Raw genomic sequence first — 23,014 nt, 5'->3', positions numbered from 1 at the left:
AAAAGAAAATGAGACGAAACGAGTTCGGTGATGCAGAGAAGTTGAGGACAACTTATATATGGAAAAACTGAGATTAATAAAGTATCCAAGTGCCAACTATGGAGTGGAAGTTTGAGGGGAAAAAAGCTATCATGAAAACACAGGTTTTCACAGTACACAGAGATCAGATCTCTCACTCCTTGATCCTCAGCTTTGACAAGATCCCTCAGGGCAGAGCTTACTGAAGAGCAGCCACAGATCCCAGTTTCCAGAGACTCACAAACCATTCTGGTTCCCCTTTAGAGCTGCTGTCTCAATACACTGAAGAGATTAAAGACTCAAATTCTGCCTCGCTCTCCTGTACAGATGTACCTTAATATAGCAGCATACAAAAAAACCCCATCCTGCTTCCCTTGCAGCTGCTCTAACAAAAAGAAAAGCTGGCAGTGCAACAAGAGAAAGGGCAAACACTCCATACATGGACACAACAGCTCAAAGATTCCCACTGGACTGCTGCTCTGGTGCTATACTGACATTCAAAGACAACATCACACACATCTGGCCAGATCTGTTCAACAGACACCAGTAATGTTCTGCATCCTTTTCTTGAATATTGCCTTTAGCCTTCCCCAGAGCCTATTCAAATGCACTGTGCTGTTCCCAAACTTTGATCACCTGTACAAAAATTCAATTCAATGCCTGCTCTCACATCTTCCACTGCTGTGTTTTAACATGAGAATTCCCCTTCTCCTTTTGTTCTCCTGTTCCCCTAACATTGCACCTAAAAATGTGACTGACAGCCAATATCTACTGGTGATCCATAAAGGGCAAATGCCAGATATTACTGAAAAAAGAAAAAAAATCCAGTACACAGGATTCTTAATTCCAATGGACAAGCTTCTCTGCTGGATATACTACCAATATAATTTTAATTATGTCAAAAATAGTAATGAGAAGATTACAAGACATTTCGAACTCCTGATGAAGTTGCCACTTTGATCACATATTTTGAAAACGTATTTTAGTGGCCCTGCCTCTGAGTCAATGACAAACATTGCACCACTCTGAGTGTTCAGTTCTATCTGAACATAAACCATGTTTCTATCTTACATATTTTCCCAGTTGCAAAACACGTACCAAAATATTGTAATTGACTTTTTTGCTCTGTGCCAAAACTTTAAACCAAAAACCTTTCATTTGTATACTGGGAACATTCTAGCAAGCATAGTATATCAAGTTCTTCATCTGGAGTAATTTTTCATTTGGGGAGTATGAGTATAATGAATACCTTTCTCGCATTTCTTCTATTTATGAGCTGGACACGTTCTTCACCAGTTAAACTGTTAACATCCAGTTTATTGGGGTTTCGACAGCGGTGTCTTTTTTGTTTGGGCCTCCCATCATGCAGCTGCATCCTCTGTTATAAAGGAATTAAAAAGCCAATTATCTTTCTGATATAACTACTTAAAAACAGTAAGATCTCTGTGCATTCTCTTGAGTCAGGCATTCACTTGAGGTCAACTCCAACTTCAGAAATATTTTAATAACAATACCTATTTACTAATCACAATCATTTACTAAGCAGTAAACAGTACATCATTTCCCTGATGCCTTTGCCCATTGCTTTGTTTTACTAATTTCCAGTTTTTAACAGTGCTTTAACTGTCCTGAACATTGCTGCTGTTTTGAATTGTAACATCTTCATGGAGAAGTAAGGTTGTTATTCCAGACGTCACACACAAGATTTTCTTACATTCTGCTCAATATTAACAAATCTCAAATTTGGAAGTAACATAATGAGAAGATCATACCCACACAAACATCACTACCATAGCACTGTAATGTAGGTATGAGATACATTCCATAGGAAAGTCTTTAATCCTCTTCCACATCACTAAATATGCTGTTACACATTTTCAGCTCCAATCATCAGTACCATAGTAATATGACTTTTCTTATTCTAGATAATATTTTAAATCCTAAGTGAAACAATACAAAGATCAAATGTCTTGATTTAGTATTGGTTATCTTGGCAATTACACTTGTGAGACAAAAGGACAGCTGGCAGACCTCACGTTGTAAAAAGAAACGGGTATTTTCCTTTTCCTAAGTGGAATGGAAGAACAAGGAAATAATTCCCTGTAACATAGAATACAAACCCAAATACACCATATGAGAAATATCTTACTATTTAGCTAGAGAGAGGTGAAAGAAATACTCACAGGAATACAAGCTCCCGAATCTTCAACATATCCAGGATGTTCTTTAAGCCACCTTTCTAAATCTTTTCTTTTGGGGGCATCATCACCTGCAAGCCTTGTTCCATCTTTTAGGTTAATAACAGGAACGGGACTCTCTGCATCAAGCATGCCTTGGGACTGCGTGTAAGTGAGTGCTGGGTTTATGCCTGCAGCAACCTGACAGGAGTTAATACCTGGATTAACCTGGAGAAATTAAAGACATCTGACTTTCTGCATTGAAAACAAACCATCACAATTATTTCATGTGTAAGTCAATGAAGGCCACAGTCCTGCAGATCACTAAGGGCACACTCAAGGACTTGGGCACTGCTCATGTCACAGAAATCCCTTCAAGTCACTGCCCAATCAGGTCCCATAACAGATGTACAGGAAAGCACGTCAGGAAGTGTTGCTATGTCAAGCCACAAATTTCTAATAATACATTGTTAAAATTCATCAGAATTAAAGTTACATTTTAAAAACAATTATCAATATTCTATATATCTAATATTTAATGACACTTCATGAAGTTCTCATCTGTGTAATCATAAACTATCAGCAAAATAATCCCAAACCCAAAAGTTGAACAGGGACAGGGACAGCTGGTTATGCTCAGTTAAGGCACTAATAATAATTTTGATCTTATTTTTTGGATACAAAAATCAAGTTTACTTACATGGTTAGGCTGTTTATTTCTATTCATGAAGAGGACATCAACCCCCTCCACATTCTTCCTTCTTCCTCGTCTCTTTTTGACTACAGGCTGACTGTCAACTATGACTCCATTGGCACTGGCTGTTAAGTGACTGGAAGTACCTAAGAATAATGCAATAAAACTTGAGTCAGATGCTTGTTTATAAAGAGAAACATGTCTGAATAAAAAAATAAAATAAAATTACTTGAAGTAGTGTGAGTGCATACAATTTCTAGATGTAATAGCTAAGACAAACTGCCCTTTGTTTTTTGATTATTTAAAGCATCATAAATAACAGGCTCTGAAAGCCACTTTACTATGAAAATTTCATTACTGCCCTTCCACCCCCTCCAAATTAATCTGTTCAGGGATGATAGCTGTTGAAAACTGTTGACATCACATACACAGAGAGGCAGACATTCCTAAATAAATGTTTAGCAAGACCTTAATGGTATGTTACAAAATTTAAGCAGAAGCTGGACTAAATTGAGAACCCATTTCTAATAATGTCAAGTATTTTAATCCAAATGTTAACTCCTTACTTCAGGCTCATTTTTGTCAGAGTATACCTACTGTTACTTTGTTCTGAAACAAGCTGTAAGTTCTTGGCTATAAATCAAAAATTGATTCTAGATTATTGTCCTCCACTGTCTCTTTATAGGAGACACAAGAAAGATTATGAAGAGTGCAAATTGACAGAGGCATAAATCTGGAACTTGTCATTTAACTTAAAAGTAGCCACATTAAGTTCTGAGTTAAACTGATTACTGTCAGTGCATGGTGATGCACTGTACTAAAATTTTCTTGGAGGGGGGATGTTTACAGTGTATAATGGCATCATTCTAAAAAATGAACATTACAGTAATTGACACTGAGACAAAGTATCAGGTGCTCCAAACTGGAGAGTGTCTCCACACTAGATAGAATTTCTCCAGATTGCAGTTTAGAACAGCAACATTGCAAACATCTCTCTCCACTGCTGATCCATGGACATCAACAGAAGAACACAGAAAATTTAATACTAGATTACCCTTCTGCTCTCTGATACTTTATGTACCTGATTTGGGAAGTGATTTTGGGAAGTTGACAAGGCTGGTTTCTGAAGCATTCTGGAGTTCACGTAGCCGAGCCAGATATTGCTGCTGACCCAATGCACCCTCCTCGCTTTCAAATGGCCTTTTCTGAGACAGTCCCTGCTTCTGAAAAGTCAATTTCAAACCACCTTCCTGTTAAATAAATGCCAGGGTTAGAAGAGCTTCTGCTGAAGCAGAAATAACTACTTTATAATCAGGGTTTTCACATACAGTTACTCCAAAAGAATTAAGAAAGAATGAAAACACTATGTTAGACCTTATACAACCTCACTCTTCCATGTAAAACCAACATTTGAACAGATATTTCATTTGAACTGGAAAATCCAGACACTAGTAAGCTGTTTACCTCCTGAATCCAGTCCTAGACCCAACTACAAGAGCAAATAGTCATATATTCTTACGTGCTACAAACAGATCTCAAACTACACATAAACAAAATATTTGAAGCTTCTAGCTTGTATTTAAACCAGGAAATTTTCCTGTAATCCTCTAAAAGACCATGAAATAATAAAGAGCTTGCTGGAATGTTTAAAAAAAGATTAACAGCAGAAATACCTTTTTATACTAACCATTTCATTTGTTAGAAACAGCATAAAACAAGCTGTCTGAGGAAGCATCAGCATGGCAAAAATTCAGTTCAGAGAGAAAAATAATGATTTCTTCCAGTGGCTTAAGCAAATTAAAAAAAAAAAGAAAAAAAAAAAGAAAAAAAGGACACAAAAAAACCCCCTCCCCAAAAAACCAAACCCAAACCCCAAACACTCAGTGCCCAGAAGCAGCAGACCCAAATACCCACAAACAAGTGTGTGAAGGAAGTGAGAGTGAGAGCAGGCAGCCACTTGCAGGTAAAGCATGCCGCACACCGCAATCGCAACCAGGTCCTAGGGCAATAAAAATAAACATACGTCATTGATTTTCACTGTAAACTCCTTTTCTCGTACATGCTTCTTCACCTTTGACAGCTGGGGTGATTGGTCATATTCTTCTTTTACAGTTGCAAGAGGGGGTGTGGGTGCACTGGGCTCACTGTACTCTGCAGCTGCCCCCGAGCTATCCAGCAGTTTGGTGGTGTAGAACGATGCCACTGTAGTGCTGTCGTAGCTCCTTCGGGCTGAAGGCCATTTACCTTTCAACACTGTCTGACAAATACTGTCAAGTCGGTTAATCATAACTCGATCCTAAAACACAGAGAAAATCACTTTGTAAGACCAATGCTTACCAACACTGTTACATTGATGTATTAGCTCTTAATTCTACAGAGAAGAGAAATGACATTATTTCTGGACTTGAAGATTGTTAAGTTCCTGGATTTGTACTGATTTCCTGTAAGTCTGTGAAAGCTACCTCTGTACTTAACTTCACTATGTACATGTAAACAAATGTGCAATCTCTCTCATGTGTACAGGGTCTGGCAAATGCTTGAAATATACTGTCTCCCTGATTTTTAAAGGAAAGATACGGTAACTACCAAAGTAGTATTTGTATGTGTGGCTTTGACTCAATGCTAGCAGGATCTGAACCTGTGAGCCACCACCATAACACACAGCAAATAGCATTTATAAAACTAAATCTACAGTCTTTTTATTCATGTCTCCTTTTAGCTTCCAAAACCACATTATTCCTCATTCCCCTTCTTTAGACACCAAACACAGGTAACACTTCACACACCTCCATAGCACACAGTTCTCAAGTCCCAATAAACTCAGCTGGGTACATTAGGACTCCAGAAACTACTGGATTTTCTGATCATTTCATAGTTATTTGTCAAATAAAACTTGTGACTGCAAAAATTACAAGTTCTGTAAGCAAACACTTATTTCTGAATTCAAGACTCTCCTCTATATTTGATATAAGTCAACTTTTTACACTTTGAATGTAATTTTTCACGAAGTGACATGGACCTGTGACATAAAAGTTATGCTCCCCTTCAAAAAATTATGAAAAGTACTATCTGGATTTAATGCATGTTTCAGAAGCCAACAAAACAACAACTAAAAGGTCCCAAAATTCAAATCCTACAGCTATTTCCCCTGCTTCATGGTTTTAATATATTTAACAGAATACTGATGTCAGAGCCCATCTTCAACTACTACTTTGGTTTTCAAAGTTGCATTATAAACTTGCCTTTGGCCAATAGGACGCAGCCAACATGTATCCACCTTGTAGGAGATAACCGGAATTTGGTGTCCCATTGTTCATCTGGAAACTGTCTTGTGTCTCATCTTGTGTGGTGCTCAGAGAGGCCACACTCTCTTCATCATAGGCTTTTATATGTGGAGTTCCTTCTGCTAAATAAAACCATCAAAATCATTATGTTGTAAGGGAGTTAAACACTCATTGTAAGAGGTTCAGGAGAACAAAATACACACAACAATGTTCAGAGAAAGTCCAAACACAAAGTTAAACTGAAGAACTAATCTCTTAGGTTTTTCAGGCCGATCCTTTCCTAGGAATATAAATTCCACACATATTCCTGTTAGTATTTCAAAGCTTAAGATGTTGAACATTTAGCTATTTGGAAACAGACATGCTTCAGAGTAATCTAACAGACAGTTTTCACTTTATGTATTTCTTTTGCAAGCCTACATTCACTAAAGTATAGAACTAAACTGAAATCAAAGGTATCTATCACCAGCACATGGCAAATCTATTGGGATAGTACTTTAAAGGACAGCCCATTTCATTTACTGCATGTTCCATGTCTTGAACATGTGTGCCTGCATAATTCAATTGTTCAATTTTTAATAACTGAGGATTTTTTCCTATTATCTTTCCAGTGTGATCTCTGACTTTCTTATATTTCTCTCATCATTAGTATTTCACTTTTGCCTCCATCCAGACAACAACAGAAGTTTCACTATGACATGGGGAAATAGTCTAAAAAAACAACAAAGAAGTATTGCCTGAAAAGGTAACTACTACATCAGCACAAGGAGTAAGAGGGTCAGCTCTACAGAAATCAAATTTGTCTTTAACAATGGCTCTGTACTGAGTCATCTGATAGAATCCAGCACTCCCTTCAGAGATGTTCCAAATGTGGAAAGTAAAGGGTCATTGCTGTTGTACAACCAGTGAAATAAAACCTGGGCTTAAAATTAAAATACAAATGAAGTTAAGTGAACTTTCCAGCATTTACCAATCTCTTCAACACCGACAGCAAAATTGCCAAAAAAAACCCCAAAACAAAAATGCCAACTGACTTATGGGATTCTGCAGTCCAAGGAAGGCAGGATTACTTGCCTGAACAGACTGGGCTGGCACAGAACAAACCTAATATCTGGACATGTAGTACACTTATGGTATCCACAATTTCTATCTGAATATTTAATGTTATATAAGCATTCCTTTGCTCTCATTGTTTTACTGTTTGCATACAACTGTCTCCTCTGAAAATGTCCTTTTCCTGCTACACACAGCAGCATATTAGTAATTTTCTTTAAGTGGCATTTTACTTGCCCAGCAATCATTTCCCCAGTAAATTAACCCCATGGTTTCCATTTGTCATTTCCATGGACAAGAAGATCCATCTGATTAACACAATGCCTTTTTCCCTAAGGTATTGGAAAGAAAAGTCTTCTTTACTTATACTTTAATCCCACTGGCTACCTTCATTTTCTTCCCTTCTCTATTACCATTTGTATCACACATTAGAGAAATCTTTCCACATTCTGAATTTCAATGGGGGATGTAGAGGACACTTCACAGCAGCAAAGAAAGGAGTGTATTAAATAATGAATGGTTAGGTTATTAAAAACTTCAAATCACTTTATCAGAGGTTTTTGCTTCTAGTTCGAAGCTTTCACTGTGTCTCTGTGTTACGTGGTCTTATGTGCTGCAGTCATCTCAGTCTTGCCTAAGCAGGTTTTTTTTAAAGTTAATTTTTTGAAAAGTGTTTAAGTGCTTGAAAATTTTCAGTGCAAGAACATTGTTTGGGCACCTCCAGTTCACAAGAGAAAGCAGCTGACATGACTTGAGTTTGGACAGAAGGAAGCTTGCAGGTTTCATGAAAGAACAATGAGGAAGCTACAAAGACGTGAGCAAGAGTGAAAAAAACAAACAGGGAAACCTAAAGAGTCTGTTTAGAACAAAAAAGAAACCACAGCAGGGAATACACACGCACATAATATATTTCCAGAAAACACTGTCCATTCCACTCTCCCACACACAAAGCACATGCACAGCAACCTTGCTTAGGGAGCCAGTCAAAACATCCTAAGTACCTCACCCAAGGCACTGATATGAAGCAAACAAAAAGCAGTATTCCTGAAATTCTTCCAACTCATTTGGAAGAATCAAGCAAATATGTTTATTTATGCTTACTTAATGTTTAATAAAGTTTACTTCTGTGGGATTTAATAGCCTTTTTTAGACATTTTTCCATTAAGAATAAACTTGCTCAGTTAAGAGTTATACTGCAGAAGTAAGACTACACACATACCACGTTTTTGTGCCTCCTCTTCATCACTATCACTCTCTTCAGACGATGATGATGACGACGACGATGATGATGAGGACGATGAGGAGGAGGATGAAGATGCTGAAGAACAAGATGAAGATGATGAAGAGCTAGAACCAGATCGAGAGTGCGAACAAGATGAGGAAGACGAAGAGGATGAAGATGATGACCTGGAAGAACAGGATGATCTATCTGAGTCAGAGTCTGAGTCAGAGCTAGAGTCAGACCCCCTTTTGCTGACTCTCTGTTTTTTGGAAGCTGGGTTTGGAGTTAGAGGCTCTGTCCTTGCTGCCACCATGCGCCTGTCTGTCTCAGCCTTCATGCTAGGTCTGTGGTCTGTAATTTGTATCGGGGTGCCATTTTTGGGACTCAGAGGTTCAGATTTCAGTATTGTCTGTGTCTCCTCTGTAGACATAGATTCATCTTCAGAAGACTGAGGGTCCTCTTTCAGATTTTCATTTTTAGCTTTTGTGTCCTCGAAAGCGTTCACTTTAGCATCTGACAGTCTTGACTGAGGTGTAAGAGGAGAAGCAGATAATGCCATCTGGTACTGGTGCAAGAGTGGAGTAGAAGTCTTCGAGAGAGCCACTTTGTTTTGATTATAGTTCCTCTGGGCAGACATAAACGAGAGTTCAGGATCACGAAGAATATGATAATCTGTCCTGCTAACTCCATGTTTAGCAGCTCCAATAAGTAAATCCCGGTCATGAGTCCCACATTCCCACCAGACAGGTAGGTCTGGGTTTGGCTGGCACAGCTTTAGTCGCTCAAACAACTGTGGGTGTCTGAGAGCCTGTTCTCGCACTTTCCGCAGGAGCTCGATGCGGTACAAAGTCCGGGAAGCACGTTCCTCTGTGATGGGCTGGATAAAAATGTTTGGGTCCACAAGTTCTGTACAAGAACAAAACAAATGAGAATCTGCCAAAAACGCCAAATCAGTACTTTAAGTAGACGACTCTGATCAGTTTATCTGTCTCACCACTATAAGCTTTCTATTTTACTCTCAACAATTTCCTTAATTCCTCCTCCCCTATTTTTATTTTCCAACACATGAAAGAAAAACCTTTTCAAGGTAAGCACTGACAACACAAATTTAGAAAGTAAAAACATGCACACCCACCTTCTTTTGAGGGGAGACGACAGACCCTCCTGCACATTGACATAAATGCATACAGGTACTTCTCCAAGCTCTCATCAGTTTTCTTGTGCAGCCGAGCCATTGCTCGAAACTTGGTCCAGTCAAATCGTCCCCTTTCAGGGTCAAACACCACTCCAAATGTGGACACAACTCTGTAAAAGTCAGCTTCTTCTCTTCTTGTCCATCTTGACCAGCAAGAAAAAGATGTGAAATTCTGTCATTTTCTTCACTGTTTCACACATTATTACGTCTTTACCATTTTTACCTAAGGGCAGATTGAAAAAGCGTATTTGCATGCTGCACATACCTTTGCTGTCTTTCAATCTTAGCAGCCATCTTTGGATTTAGTGCAGCTTCTTCATATGGAGGCTGCATCATACTGGTTTGTACTGGGAATGTTGGCTGGATCTGCTGGGCCTGCCTGTTTTTACTTGTTCGTTGATAAGCTGTTATCAGGCGGCGCAGACGTGTTGTTAAGGCAGACTGAGTGGGCCAATAGATTTTGTCACCTTCCATCATTTGTCCATCTACGTGAAGACCAAGTCATGAGAAAAAAAAAGAAGTTGATCATTGCTAGTGTCTATGGCTCTACACTAGGCAATCTAACTACATTTTAGCTAAGAATCACAAGAATTAAACAATTCAAAACACAAAGGCAACTGGCTCAGATTTGAAGTTTTATGGATTTACCTCCATCTGCTATTACTAGATCACCTGGGGATGAAACATCATCCTGTAAAAAAAACAAAAGCGACCACAATTTAAAATACAGCCCTCTCCAGAGATTTAGGTTAAACTTACCTCTTACAACAATTTATGAATATGACAAAGAACAAGAGTAACAAATAGTTCGGATAAATGGCTAACAAGGCATACAACAGAACTATGCAACAATTCCCTACCATTCCCACCCACCCAGACAACTTCAGAAACACATGGAGTAAGCTTTATCAACTTAGAGAAATACAGAAAAAGACACAGTAATTTACTCAACAAAAAGGTGAAAGTATTACCACGTGTCTAAGTGAACGAGTGTTAAAAGGAGCTATTGGTGCCTACTATACCTCTATGTCATCTTTAAACATTGCTGGTGCTGGTTTATATTCTGGATCTTCTACATCCCTGTTAAAATTTCAACACAAAAGAAGTCATCTTAGTAATATTTTACACTACTAATTGAAAAGTTCTTACACTCTTTTCAATTAAGAAAAACTGATCTAAATTTAGTAAGATACTGTATTTAACTTTCATTTTAAATGAAGAAAATATTTCATGGCAGCTTTGGCTTGAATCCTGCTTGCCCTACTTCGCTGTCTCATTCAAAAGTATTCTTTATGACCACAACTAAAAACTTCACTGATGAGGCAATGAATAAAAGCAGTTTTCTCTTTCAACAGTTATCAGCAATTCTCAGATTGATCTACTGGGGTCACAGGTCAGCTACACAAGACTAAGACACCAAAAGCTGACCTGAAATCAAGTTAAACAGCTCCATAGCACTCCACCTCTGAAGGCTTCTGCACTTCAGTGTCTAAGTAGTATTAATAAATTAACACGAGGTAGAATCCTTGTTAATAACAAGTTGCTGCATTTTCCCCCTAACTGTGAAATCCCAAACTTCGATGGTTCCGTTATACCATTCCTCTTTTCCATTCTATGGCAGTAAAATCAAAGTAGTACTCCTCACAACAATGACACCAAACTCATGTAAAACCAGTTAGGAAGAGGATAAGGTACAGCATGTAAATTCAAATTTGCTTGCTTTGAGGCCCCAAAACATTCCCTTCCATACCCATCCATATAATCATTTGCTCTCTGTTCAGCAGCAACTGCTTTCTCATCTGGTTTTCCAACCCTTTCCAAGAAGCAAAGAGCTGGGTCTGCTCTGATAGTGTTGTATTTTTCATAACCTATAAAGGAAAAAACAGTGGCAAAAATTCAACGTCCAGGGTAAACTCTATTAAAAAAAAAGTGTAGGGTGTTTTTAGATTGAGGGCTGGGGAAGCACATACAGTCACCCTCATTACTCACCATGTTTAAAAACTCCAATTAGAAGAGATTTATCTGCATCTGCATCCCACCACTCAGCAGGAACTTCAGAGTGATCTGGCTCAGGAACCCAAACATCAATTTCACTGAAGAGAATCACCAAGAGCATACCAACATCAATAGAATTCCGAGGAAGAAGTAAATTTTTATATTCTCTTAGTACATTTCTACTTTATGTAGGACTTCAAACTTCTCTCTTCAAGCACACAAATACAGTAAATCCCTAAAACCAGCAATACAAAATGCCCAGATAGCTTGGTATTTTGTATTTGAGAAACCAGTAACAGGGAAAGAATACAAAAGCAAAACCAGTATACAGCATTCTTCCTCTCTGTGAACTTCACCAACTCCCAGCAATCTGTACTTACACAACTTTGCAAACCAAGGATTATCTGTGCTAGTGTTTAACAGCATGAGAGGGACTGTTCTTTCACTAATGTTTGTGAATCAAACTACAGCTTTCTATCTGCCACAAGCTCCTGTAGCAGTGAGTTCAAGAATTTCCAAACAGGAATATTTGCATTTAAAAAAAAAAATTAAATAAAAAATAAAGACATTAACAGAATACACAGAACATAATCAAAAGCACGGGAAACCCTGCCAATTAGCATGTCAAGTACATAATTCTGTCTTTCACTCACTTTTTCAGTCTATTTGACTCATGTTATTTTAGTTGATATAGCTAGACTCATAAAGGAATCAGGACCTCCTCATGTCAAGTTGATGAAGTGTTTAGTAAACAAAGAGAAAACAGAAATACATTCCTCACAGCCTAAGGATAAACACATTTAGTTTTAACATTTCTTATTTAGGTCTAGGCAGATTTTTGAATTTTCATCTGACATTTGAAATAAACAAGCAAAAATACTCTCTCTATAGTTCACCTGGCATCAATTCCATCAAAGACCTTTTGGAATTCATTACCAATGACTTCTTGTTTTAAGTAATACAGCATTCTTACTCGAAGTAAGACCCTAAACAAAGAAGAAGAGAAATACAAATATTAGATCTCTACGAGCTTTCAATAGTTGTGGATGGTTTTGTTCTGTGTTTTGTAATATCACACAGATTTCAAGTAATTTTCCTAAAACATACTTCCTTCAGCTCTAAAGGGGGGAACATCCGACTCAGGTGACCTAAGAGCTTTTATTGCTATCACATTTACAAATTGTTTCACTGCAAAACTTCTTTCAAATCCTGAAGACCAGGGTCAGCAGAACACTCTTCACTTGCTTCATAAAATACTGCTAAGAACAAACTGCTATTTCCCTTTTCCTGCTTAGAACATGCCCTTAGAGAGGACTGAGTGGGCTGACAATGAACATCCTCCCCTTAGCCTTTCCATTCCTTGTCACTCATAAATTTGGTGCATGACCCCCATGACTTCTCCATGCATCAATTCTTGACTACAGCTGTATGAATTGTCCAAGTAGAATATGACAAATTTTGCTACAGAAATATCATTCATCTAAACCAAGCTCAGTCACTGCCATGAATGACTAAGCTTTCACAAGCTGGTAGCTCAGAGTCTCCGAAGCCTAGAAAACATGCCAGGGAAACAGCATGGACAATTCAGGGGCCACAACTTCAGTGCTTTCCGTCTCTTTGATAAGCACTCCCACTCTTTAGTCCCTTGGCTGCTGCAAGGCATCCCAAACATGTTAGCAGGAGATCTCTTCACAGACAAAACCAATTTCTTTAAAAATTTAACAGAATTATTTTACATGTGAAATCATCCGTTCACCTCCAAATACACTACGACCTGTTTATTCTAATCAAACCAACACCATTCAAACTTGTTTCCTCCTACTGCCACAACTGTTCTAGTGTTTTCTAAGACAATGAGAAATTAGAAGAAAAAACAAACTTAAAAAAAAACCACCATCGAAAGACATTCACACTTCAGCTACTGCTTACTTGTTGCAATGGTGTTTAATGTGCTTTTTGTATCCTTCATCTTGCAAAAGATGTTCTGGATTGTATTTTCGAAGCCATTCTGCTTTGTGTATATCAAAAGTGCTAGCCTGGGTCTTCACTTTTTTTCCTTTTCTTCCTCTTGGCACAGGGGCTGATAAGCCTACATGATACAAAATATTAAAGGTATAGATATAGATGCCCATGATTCCTACAGTTCCCATATCCTATGCAGGTATTGTGATCTACAGGGCAGGAACAACACTAACATCAGGCTCTGGACATGAATCTTTTTTTATCTCAGAGCATCTCTGGAGAACATATAGCCAGTAAGGACAAAACAGGAGAGGGGGCAAAAGAGGAGTGTGTTGTCTGTTACCTACTGTGAAACAGAATAGCTTCCTACGAACTGAAATGAAAGCTCACACCAAGCACCATTTGGGTAAGCCATGAAATCCAAGGCAAAGCAGAAATGACACTTGAATCGGCTGAACTCTGTGTGTTTGAAATAAATCCCATTTATTTCAAGTAGGTGTGTTCAGAGAGGGTTTTTAGCTGTTTTTATCCCAGTACCACAGGCACACATATGAAGCTGTTTAACTGCACAAACACATTAAGTCCTTACCAAGGTGGTTCTGTAACTCTCGTGTTTGTCCATCCTCTGTTGGGGTGATGAGATCCCATATAAAACTCTTTATTTTCTCATCCCCTCTGTAGTGAACAAGACAATAGGCTAACAGGGCTCGGCAAATTATCTCCACATCCTGTTCATTCAGCTGCCTCTTGAAGCGACCATGGGACAGAATTTCTCTCCATCGACCCCACCTGGCCCAAAGTGAAACACAGATCAGCACCTGGAAGTGGAGCACTGGGGGAGCTACAGACTCCTCTTACAAAAGGGGATTGTTCTCTAAAATACTTAGCTTTCAACTTTTTTCTTTCAGCTTAAGTTACTGAGTGGAAATAAGAAAGTAACATTTGCAACATAACTCCATCTGATTAAAACAGAGTTTTAAACAAAAAGTGCCTCTTTACAAAAAATATGGATGATTGTTGTAGACTTCAAAGACACAAAACTGATGCAAACTCATTCTGACAAGAATGCTGTTATTTTTCTTGTAAGATGGGTGAGAGAAGACCTAAGATTTGATTTCCAAATCAACTTATCTGATTTCAGTATGCTTAAAATAACTGGTTAGATTCTCAGTTCCTATTTGTGCCTCACAGAAGTGCAAGATGTTCTACAATTATGAAAATCAAGTTACCTACCAAGGCTTTATTTCAGACATTTTTTAAGGAGTCTCGAGTCTGCCTGCAGCACTTACTGCAATGATTTTTAGAGAGACTCCTGTAGTACCCATGTTAAATGCTATAATCTCATTTGAAGAAAGATTCTCACCCTTCTTTCTTAATGTTTCTTTAATTGCAAATTGTCAGGAAGATTTATACAGGGTGCAAGACAAATTCCTGTTCTAAATACATTCTCTGCACACACACCAGGTTACTGCCAATATAGAGTTAAGTTATTCCACAAATACAATTTAGTACATGGAAAAACCGTACTTTTAAAACACTTTATAGAATGAAGAAGGATGTACACAATACCCATAGACCAGCAAGTTCTTCTCCACCCGGAAGCACTCTGTCCTTCCATAGCCATTGGAACGGTCACACGGCCTGCGGAGCTTTGGTTTTTCATCACCCTCACTCTCCACCTCAGACAGCTCTGCCAGCTCATCTTTTGTAGCACTGAAGGGCCGTGTTTGTTTCCTGATTCTTGGGGTATCAATAACCAGGCTGTTCTGCAAAATTGCAAACAAACCTCATGAGAAACAGTTGTCGAGTTTTTCTTAAGTGCTCAGCTTCAGCTCAGAAACAATTCCTATACCTTGTCACTCACAGCTATTTTGTAAAGACATCACAGTGAACACCCATGGAGCAAGTAAAACATTTTGTGGTATTTAAGGCAACAAAAAATAAGTTTCATATGCTAATGCCAGTACATCAAACACAGAGTATCTCATCTGAGCTGAATACTTACACAGACTACTCTGCAGGCTTTGTGAGAGACAAGGGGCACTGTAACCTTTTTGAATCAAATGCATGGGGAATGTCTTCAAGCATAGCATTTCACAGATTGCAGTATTATACAATTTATACAGGTTTTAGTCACTTATTTTGCAGATTCCAGTCCAGGATTTACAGACAGAGAAACAGGGCAATCAGAAGAAATTCCATACTTTCAATCATTTTCAGGTCCTTGACAAAAGTCAAAGATGCCCAAACTTTTTTCAGGACAGCAGGGAAATAGGAAATACTACAGCTATCAGCAGGCTGACTGCTCATGCACAAATCAGCCAGCAAAAAAGTCTGATTTGTTGAAATATTTATCAAAAAGCACCAGAAATCCCATACCTGCAATTTCAGAATTCAACAGCAAGCATGGACTTGAAAAAACACACATTAAAAAAGTACTTACTCTACCACTGATAGCCTCAATATCTATTTCTGCTTTTTTGGCCCATTTCTGCCAGAAGTTGGGATCATCTAGTGAAATATCAGTCCTGTTTCCAGATGCAACAAAACTAGCCTGTAATAAATAAAACTAAAGTTTACCGACATCATACATCAAAAGTTTGTAGTTTGCCTCAGTGCTGTGAAGATTGCATGACCTTATTTCATCAACAATCTCCCAAGCAGCTGTTAAAACTTTAGAAGTTACTTACACTGCAAAGCAACTCAAAAGCTCTCCTCCCCCTTAATTTTTAAAAATCAGATCCATAATATATCAGAAAAATCTAATGAACTTTTATGCACCATCAGGAGAGAAGAACATTAAGCAGCAAGATTCTTCTGCTTCTAAGTCTGAATCTAAATTACTCGAATGGAAGAAAAAAGAATCTTTTGAAGAGGCTTATCAGCATTTGGGGATTTCATCTCATGCAGAAGTACTCGCTTGAGGGAAATTTCAAAGGGGCGCTTAAGCTGCCAACAATCAAAGCCTGAGTACATGGAATAGGCTTAATTTCAGAAGGCATTTAAAAAACCCTGATACACTGCATTTGGGAAAAGAGTAAATATATACAAAAATTTCTAACTCTTTTGATAAAAAGACAGTGATGATGATCTTTAGAAACCTAATTCTTATTTAAGCCATAATCAGCAAGATATAAGAAAACCTAAATAAACATGTAAATAAATAATATTTTTAAATATTGCTATTTAAGAATATAAATATACATCTACTGTATTTCAAGTCTTCCTTTTTCTTTGCCTTTTTAATTATTTTGGAATTCTCACAATTGCATTCATGAAGTGCCCACACCCCAAGCTCAGTTTTACTGCTTGTATTTTACACTCTCAGGCCCCTTCCCATGCACAAAAAGTATCTCCACTCACTGCTATTTTAGGAGGTTTCTTATTTTGCTTTTCCAATTCTGACCAAAAAAGATTAAGGTTCAAAATATATCCTTTGTTTACGCATTTTTAGAATAAGCCTGACCATTTTTAACCTTAATAACTATTGTCATATATATCTTCCCCTGCTCTTACTGTATCTAAATACAAATAGATCTATAAACAAATTTGTTTTAATATTCTTGGTTAATGCAGCTTGTTATATTTCACACAACCCCCAGCCTTTTCCAAAGCAGTACAGATCCATTACTCATCTTTGTTCAAGCATGCTCCTTGCACCTGGCATTTACAAAATCTGTCTGTGCCAATTGGATTTTTTATGTGCACGTTAACATAAACATACAGATACAAGAACCCAAAATATGTACCTAACACACACACCCATTAAACACAAGTAAACTTAATTTAAAAATAAAGCCTAAACTCTTCAACATCCAGCCACATTTACAGCTCTGTACTGTCACAGAACATCCTGCTGTTCTGCACCTTGGCAAACGTGGAACCTCTTCCCTCGGATTCAATTGTGATCGTTTTAGTCCGACGCTGCAGAATCTGGTCAATGTCTTCCTCACAGAACTTGGAGCCTTCATCTTCTTCATCCATAATGGCACCATAGGCACCTCTTCGAAGCAAGTCTTCTATTTCTTTTTTGGAGAGTTGTTGGATCTGAGCAAATAAAATTGGGTTTAGACAGTTAAGAAAAAAAATCCTGGAAGTCTTTTCCCTTCCTCTTTCACATCTTTCCACAACCCAGCTGTGCCTTATGATTTATAAGCCTAACTCTGGAGTATTAAAAGCTAAGAGCAAAGTCTAGCTAACAGCTGAAACAATAAATTAGGTGGTTACAGTACACATTTTTAGAAGTATGTCTCTCTTTTCCTTTGGCTAGTCTCAAAACCATGATGTGCATGCTTAAAAGAATTACCTGTTCATACTTACATTAAAGTAACACATTATATTAATATGAGAAGATACAAGGAAACAAAGAGAAATCTTTTTCCTTGTTTTAAACTTTGACATTATCTACCTTGAACTTGACGAGGCAAGAAACAGTGAAAGATTTATCAGAATAACTGACTATATTTAAAATTGTATCAACTATATTGCTAGTCCACATCAGAAAACAGAATGGAGATGCAAATGAGAGAAAAAGCGAAAAGTGGCAGCTTCTGTGATTTAAAGTAATTCCCACATGATTACAAAAGCAAAAGGAAGGTTATTTCAGGAAATAAATCTACATACACCACCAACACTGTTTTCTCTTCCACTCATACTCTGCAAGACAGCCTTATCCAGTCCCAGCTTCAGACTTGCTCTGTCAAACATCTCTCTCTCATAGGAATTACGTGTAATCAGCCTGTAGACCTTCACTGCTTTGTTCTGACCAATCCTGTGGCATCGGGCTTGAGCCTTTGGAAGGATGGGAAAAGGGCAGTTAGAAATTAGACTTACCTAGGAGAATGAGATACTGATTTTTAAAAACCTGTTTCTGTTGTAGCCCAAGCCAAAAACAAGAGCATGAACTCAAAAGGAGTCAATACGCAAACAGAAGCTATCAGACATTTTACACATTATGAACAGTTTTCTGAACAGTGTAGCAAGTAAAACACAGATGAATGACCTGTGCTGAATGCTCCTGACTGGTACTTCCCTTGCAGTAACACCAGGTAAAAAGACCTGCTAGCTCCTAAATTATCTGATCTCCAGATATGAACAGTAAAGGAGTTGCAACTTGAGAATTATTTCAATTCCAGCATCCAATTCCTAGATTTGATTAATTCACTTTTACTTAATGCATATTAATCCTTTTCTGTATATTATGTTTCAACTGAACACCTCTATTTCCATAAATTGTGTCAGTCAGTTCATCCAACATATAGCCCCCAGGTTCACAGTGTCATCAATTCTTAAGGGTTTTATCAACTCACTGACTTTAACTGTGTTGCATTTTTCAAATGTCACCAATTTGAAAGAAAAAGTTCCCAACCAAATGAAATCTGTTCAGAATAGAAGACATCAAAAAACTTTAAACACATGCCTTAGAAACATGAATGTTTTAAAATTACGTGTGTTCAAACAGAGACAATATTCAAAGTGATGAAATTTTCATCCATCGGGTTTAATTAGGGCTCACTACCAAAGAAATTTACCTGCAGGTCATTTTGAGGATTCCAGTCAGAATCAAAAATGATACAGGTATCTGCTGCAGTCAAGTTGATGCCCAGGCCCCCAGCCCTGGTGCAGAGGAGGAAGACAAAGCGATCTGAGTCTGGTTTGCTGAAGCGGTCGATGGCAGCTTGCCTGAGGTTCCCTCGCACGCGCCCGTCGATTCGCTCGTACAAATACCTGCCAACAGCCACAGATACAACACACAAAGCATTACAAACGTTTTTATCATTTAAGGGTGGATTTGAACAGATCTACTGCTTACAGATTTATTCTTTACAGAGAAGGAAAGTTAAGAAGACTAACTCTAATTAGCAGTGGGTAACAGAACCAAGAATCACGTCAGAACCTGCATGTCTGTAGCACCAACACACATCAGCAAGTCCAAACACTGAGCATTTTAAGACAAGTTCTTCTGCATTTTGTCCACTAAGCAACTACCTGATTATACATATATTACCATGGCACTCAGTTGCATTAGAACACACCCTGTCCTATGTAGACGCTCAAGTTTTTCACATACTGTCCTTGGATCCCGGTCTAGGATCACAGAGGCAGGACAGTGGACTCTTGTATTATACACCAAATTGTCTGAACACATTAGGGGGAACCAAGTAATCAGCAGAAAGCAGAATTTGGTGAGCTGTCACTGGACAAAAGCATATTGATTCTGTAAAGCTGAAGAGAAATGTAACAAAAATGACATGACAGCACCTCTAAAAGTCTTTACCAAGGCTTCCTAGACTTAACCCAGCAAATTTTCAAGCCTGAAGTAAAACTGTCATTTGTTAACTTTGACAATTAGAAAGACTGCTTAGAGACTTCTGAAATCAAGTAAAATGCTTAAAAAGGGAGCAAATTCTTCCGTACTTGTAAACTGAATAAGATGCTGAATGTGTATCTAGTAGTCAAAAAGCTTCACAACCATTTTTCTTCTCATCAGCTATAAAATGGCACAGCAGATAATCCACAGGACCACAGGCATTCTGGCAGGCAGCCATCTATCTCCTACAGGCCTGAATTCTGTCAAGTGCTAAGTCTGCTCATGTGTGCACTCCAGCATTTCTAACCAAATGGCAGCACAGAGCAAATTTCGGCTTCTATGGATTTCAGAAGATTCCACCTGTAGATATGATTCACTGGTCTAAATGTAACAACGCTGCAGAAGAAGGAATATTTTCCATACTGAATTATAAGTACTACTATGAAGTTAAAATTAATTTTTTAAAATAAAACACAGAAACTGTTGCACTCCCAGTTCCAACAGACAGCCTTAATATAAAACTATCACCAAAAGAGGAATTAAAATAATCTACTATCCAGTATTTCAGTATCCACTGCAGGAAGGCTTAACATTAATAATTTTTGTTTTTCAACATGTTAAATCTGTGTTACTATGATGTAGTTCACTGACAACTACACACTTCAAAGCAGTATGTACATTGCAACAATCCACTTGTAAAACAAGAACTATGCCTTGTTACAGATTTTCAGGTTGATACAGCAACTACTGATTGTAACCAAGTTTAAGGTTTTATGCATTTATTTAGTCATATGCCCAAATAAGCATTTCATTTTCATTGAGTCAACAGTCAGTAATAATCAGAGGGTGCAATTACATGTGATGACCAAAGCCAGCTTATGGAGCAGGTTTATGGCTGGGAGTCCAGCTCTACTGCAAAATTCAAAGCAGTCAATTTAGGAAAGATAGGAAGAACATTTGCACTTTTACATTAATAAAAAACACATCTCCAGCTGTTTATCATTTTGTGCTTATACTCCTTTTGAAGCAAGGAGCTGTATCTTGGATCCATCTGGTTCCAGTTCAACACCGTGTAAGTGAAGAACACATTCAGTGCTTCCTGGGGTTTGGACAAGCAATGATAAGCTTGAATTTACTTGGTTTCTGACAGAAAATGTAAAACCAGTATATACATAATTGAATGTTTAATGGAAAAAGCAACAAAGTGAAGGCACATCGTTTACTCAAATTGGACAACCTCTCCTCAGTTTTCCTCTGAAGTTTTTAGTTAGTCAGTGAACAAATGAACACAGAACACAAAGTTTCACACTGATTAGCAAACAAAACAACTCCCAGCTTTGGTGTGCTGCTGTCATTAATCCTGCACTACCATTCACACAACAATACACTACAGGATACAGAATATGAATCTTACCTTTTATGTATAAGGTAATCCTCCAAAATATCAAGGCAGCGCACCATTTGAGAGAAGATAAGGACCTTGTGGCCTCCTGCTTTCATTTTTGGAAGAAGCTTATCAATAAGAACCAATTTCCCAGCAGACTGGATCATTGCTTGCAGGTGAAAGTCAGGAGCACTTGGACTGTATGTTTCTTTAAACTCTCCAAGGATCTTCTCTTCAGCACCTATCAAAGGATGTATTTCCATATCTATAGGTGTATTTACACAAATATCTCCACATACATTCAAATCTAAGTTACCAAAATCAGTGCTGTACTCTAAATATTCCCCTTTAGGCGCTGATGGAAACAGAACAGAGTTCTGGATAGGTCTGAAGTCTAAGCAAGAACATTTACATTTATCAGCTTTGAAAACAAGTTTTAAGTTTTTAAACAGAACAAACACCTTGGATGAGGTGAACCCCCCTCCTCCAAATTTCAGAAACTGAAATATTTATTCTCAAGTATTATGTAAAAAAACCTACAAAAAAAAAAAAGTTCTTTTCTCTTTGTGATATTTTAAATGGGTCATGAGTCTTTGAAAATAACCCAGTATTTTGAATACTACTTCTGAAACCACAGCCAGAACTTTTGGAGCGTGAAGTGTCTTTTTTTTGCAAGTCAGGAAAAACATCAGTTATCAGTAAGTGAGAAAAGCACTGAACACTGACAGAGATCATATAACTTGAAAGAAGCATTCATTTTAAAACTTAGACCTTAAAGTTCTTGTTCATACAGCTTGTAAAGAGCTGTACCATTTCCATCAGATAACTGCTTCTAAATGTTCTGTGTAATCCTACAGAAAAAGTTCAAGCTTCAGGCCTCAAATATGCAAATATCTCACAAGTTTGTCCTGTAACTATCAAAAAAATGTTTCTACCTAATCCAATCCTTGGAAAATATGAAGAAAACATCAACAAATTATTACAAAATTCTTACATATTTTAAATAAAAATAAAAAAGTTTAAAAAAATCAGTTCTTATCCTGTATTTACCTTTGATGAGATAAGGGTGATTACAACACTTTCTGAGTTCCATCATAGTGTTAACCAGATTGGGTACATTTGCTTGCCCTGCTCCTTTGGATAAGAAAGCAAAATTTTTCTCCAAAATAGCTCGGTAATATTTCTTCTGAATATTAGTTAGTTCTACTTCAATTATAGTTTCCTCCTTAGGAGCCAGCTTTTTTTCTACATCTTCTTTTAATCTCCTGAGCATCATGGGTTTCAGGATAGCTTGTAGTTTCTGAACCTAAAGGAAGCACAACCGTTTGTTGGAACATAAGGTGATACTGTAGCTCAATTAAAAGGAAGACCCTCTTAAACACTAAAGCTCCGATGAACTTATACCTGTTCCTCTGTTTTAAGGTCTCCGAACTCTTGCATGAACGTAGATTCAGCAGGAAAACGCAATGGTTCCAGGAAATGAAGGAGGCTAAATAACTCTTCTACTGTGTTCTGCAGTGGGGTACCTGTTAACAGCACTTTATGCTCCTAGAAAAAGAAAAAAAACCTTACATAACCTGATATGCACACATACGCCAAAATGTTTACGTCTGAGCATCAAACCCCAAAAATACCAGTTCTGTGTGTCACTAAGAACACAGGTAATACAGATAAGATTTATTTAAAAAACACTAGTATTTTCTAGTAGCTTTTCTTTAAA

General features: G+C 37.7%; 1 protein-coding gene across 5 annotated transcripts in view; it reads right to left on the bottom strand.

Annotated features, from left to right (window-relative positions):
- The window catches only part of CHD9 (chromodomain helicase DNA binding protein 9), an 87,199-nt gene that overhangs the window by 5,582 nt on the left and 58,603 nt on the right, over nucleotides 1–23,014 (bottom strand). For 2 of the 5 annotated variants that reach the window (XM_082289829.1, XM_082289830.1), the window contains 24 exons: nucleotides 22,699–22,842; nucleotides 22,345–22,600; nucleotides 21,325–21,535; nucleotides 19,132–19,327; nucleotides 18,224–18,391; nucleotides 17,468–17,647; nucleotides 16,044–16,154; nucleotides 15,170–15,366; nucleotides 14,190–14,389; nucleotides 13,568–13,727; nucleotides 12,535–12,624; nucleotides 11,633–11,736; nucleotides 11,394–11,511; nucleotides 10,666–10,723; nucleotides 10,292–10,334; nucleotides 9,909–10,128; nucleotides 9,584–9,786; nucleotides 8,446–9,354; nucleotides 6,132–6,295; nucleotides 4,913–5,185; nucleotides 3,971–4,139; nucleotides 2,896–3,035; nucleotides 2,202–2,423; nucleotides 1,268–1,396 (listed from right to left, as the gene is read on the bottom strand). In XM_082289829.1, the coding sequence (XP_082145955.1) occupies nucleotides 1,268–1,396; nucleotides 2,202–2,423; nucleotides 2,896–3,035; nucleotides 3,971–4,139; nucleotides 4,913–5,185; nucleotides 6,132–6,295; nucleotides 8,446–9,354; nucleotides 9,584–9,786; nucleotides 9,909–10,128; nucleotides 10,292–10,334; nucleotides 10,666–10,723; nucleotides 11,394–11,511; nucleotides 11,633–11,736; nucleotides 12,535–12,624; nucleotides 13,568–13,727; nucleotides 14,190–14,389; nucleotides 15,170–15,366; nucleotides 16,044–16,154; nucleotides 17,468–17,647; nucleotides 18,224–18,391; nucleotides 19,132–19,327; nucleotides 21,325–21,535; nucleotides 22,345–22,600; nucleotides 22,699–22,842 (4,665 nt within the window). The remainder of the gene's footprint in view (nucleotides 1–1,267; nucleotides 1,397–2,201; nucleotides 2,424–2,895; nucleotides 3,036–3,970; nucleotides 4,140–4,912; nucleotides 5,186–6,131; nucleotides 6,296–8,445; nucleotides 9,355–9,583; nucleotides 9,787–9,908; nucleotides 10,129–10,291; nucleotides 10,335–10,665; nucleotides 10,724–11,393; nucleotides 11,512–11,632; nucleotides 11,737–12,534; nucleotides 12,625–13,567; nucleotides 13,728–14,189; nucleotides 14,390–15,169; nucleotides 15,367–16,043; nucleotides 16,155–17,467; nucleotides 17,648–18,223; nucleotides 18,392–19,131; nucleotides 19,328–21,324; nucleotides 21,536–22,344; nucleotides 22,601–22,698; nucleotides 22,843–23,014) is intronic. The other 3 variants (XM_082289831.1, XM_082289832.1, XM_082289833.1) reach the window with 3 other exon arrangements.

This window comes from Coloeus monedula (assembly GCF_965178545.1).
Source record: "Coloeus monedula genome assembly, chromosome: 13".
Lineage (NCBI taxonomy): Eukaryota > Metazoa > Chordata > Aves > Passeriformes > Corvidae > Coloeus > Coloeus monedula.
The sequence above is the reverse complement of the archived record's forward strand: the minus strand, read 5'-3'. Positions and strand labels throughout refer to the sequence as shown.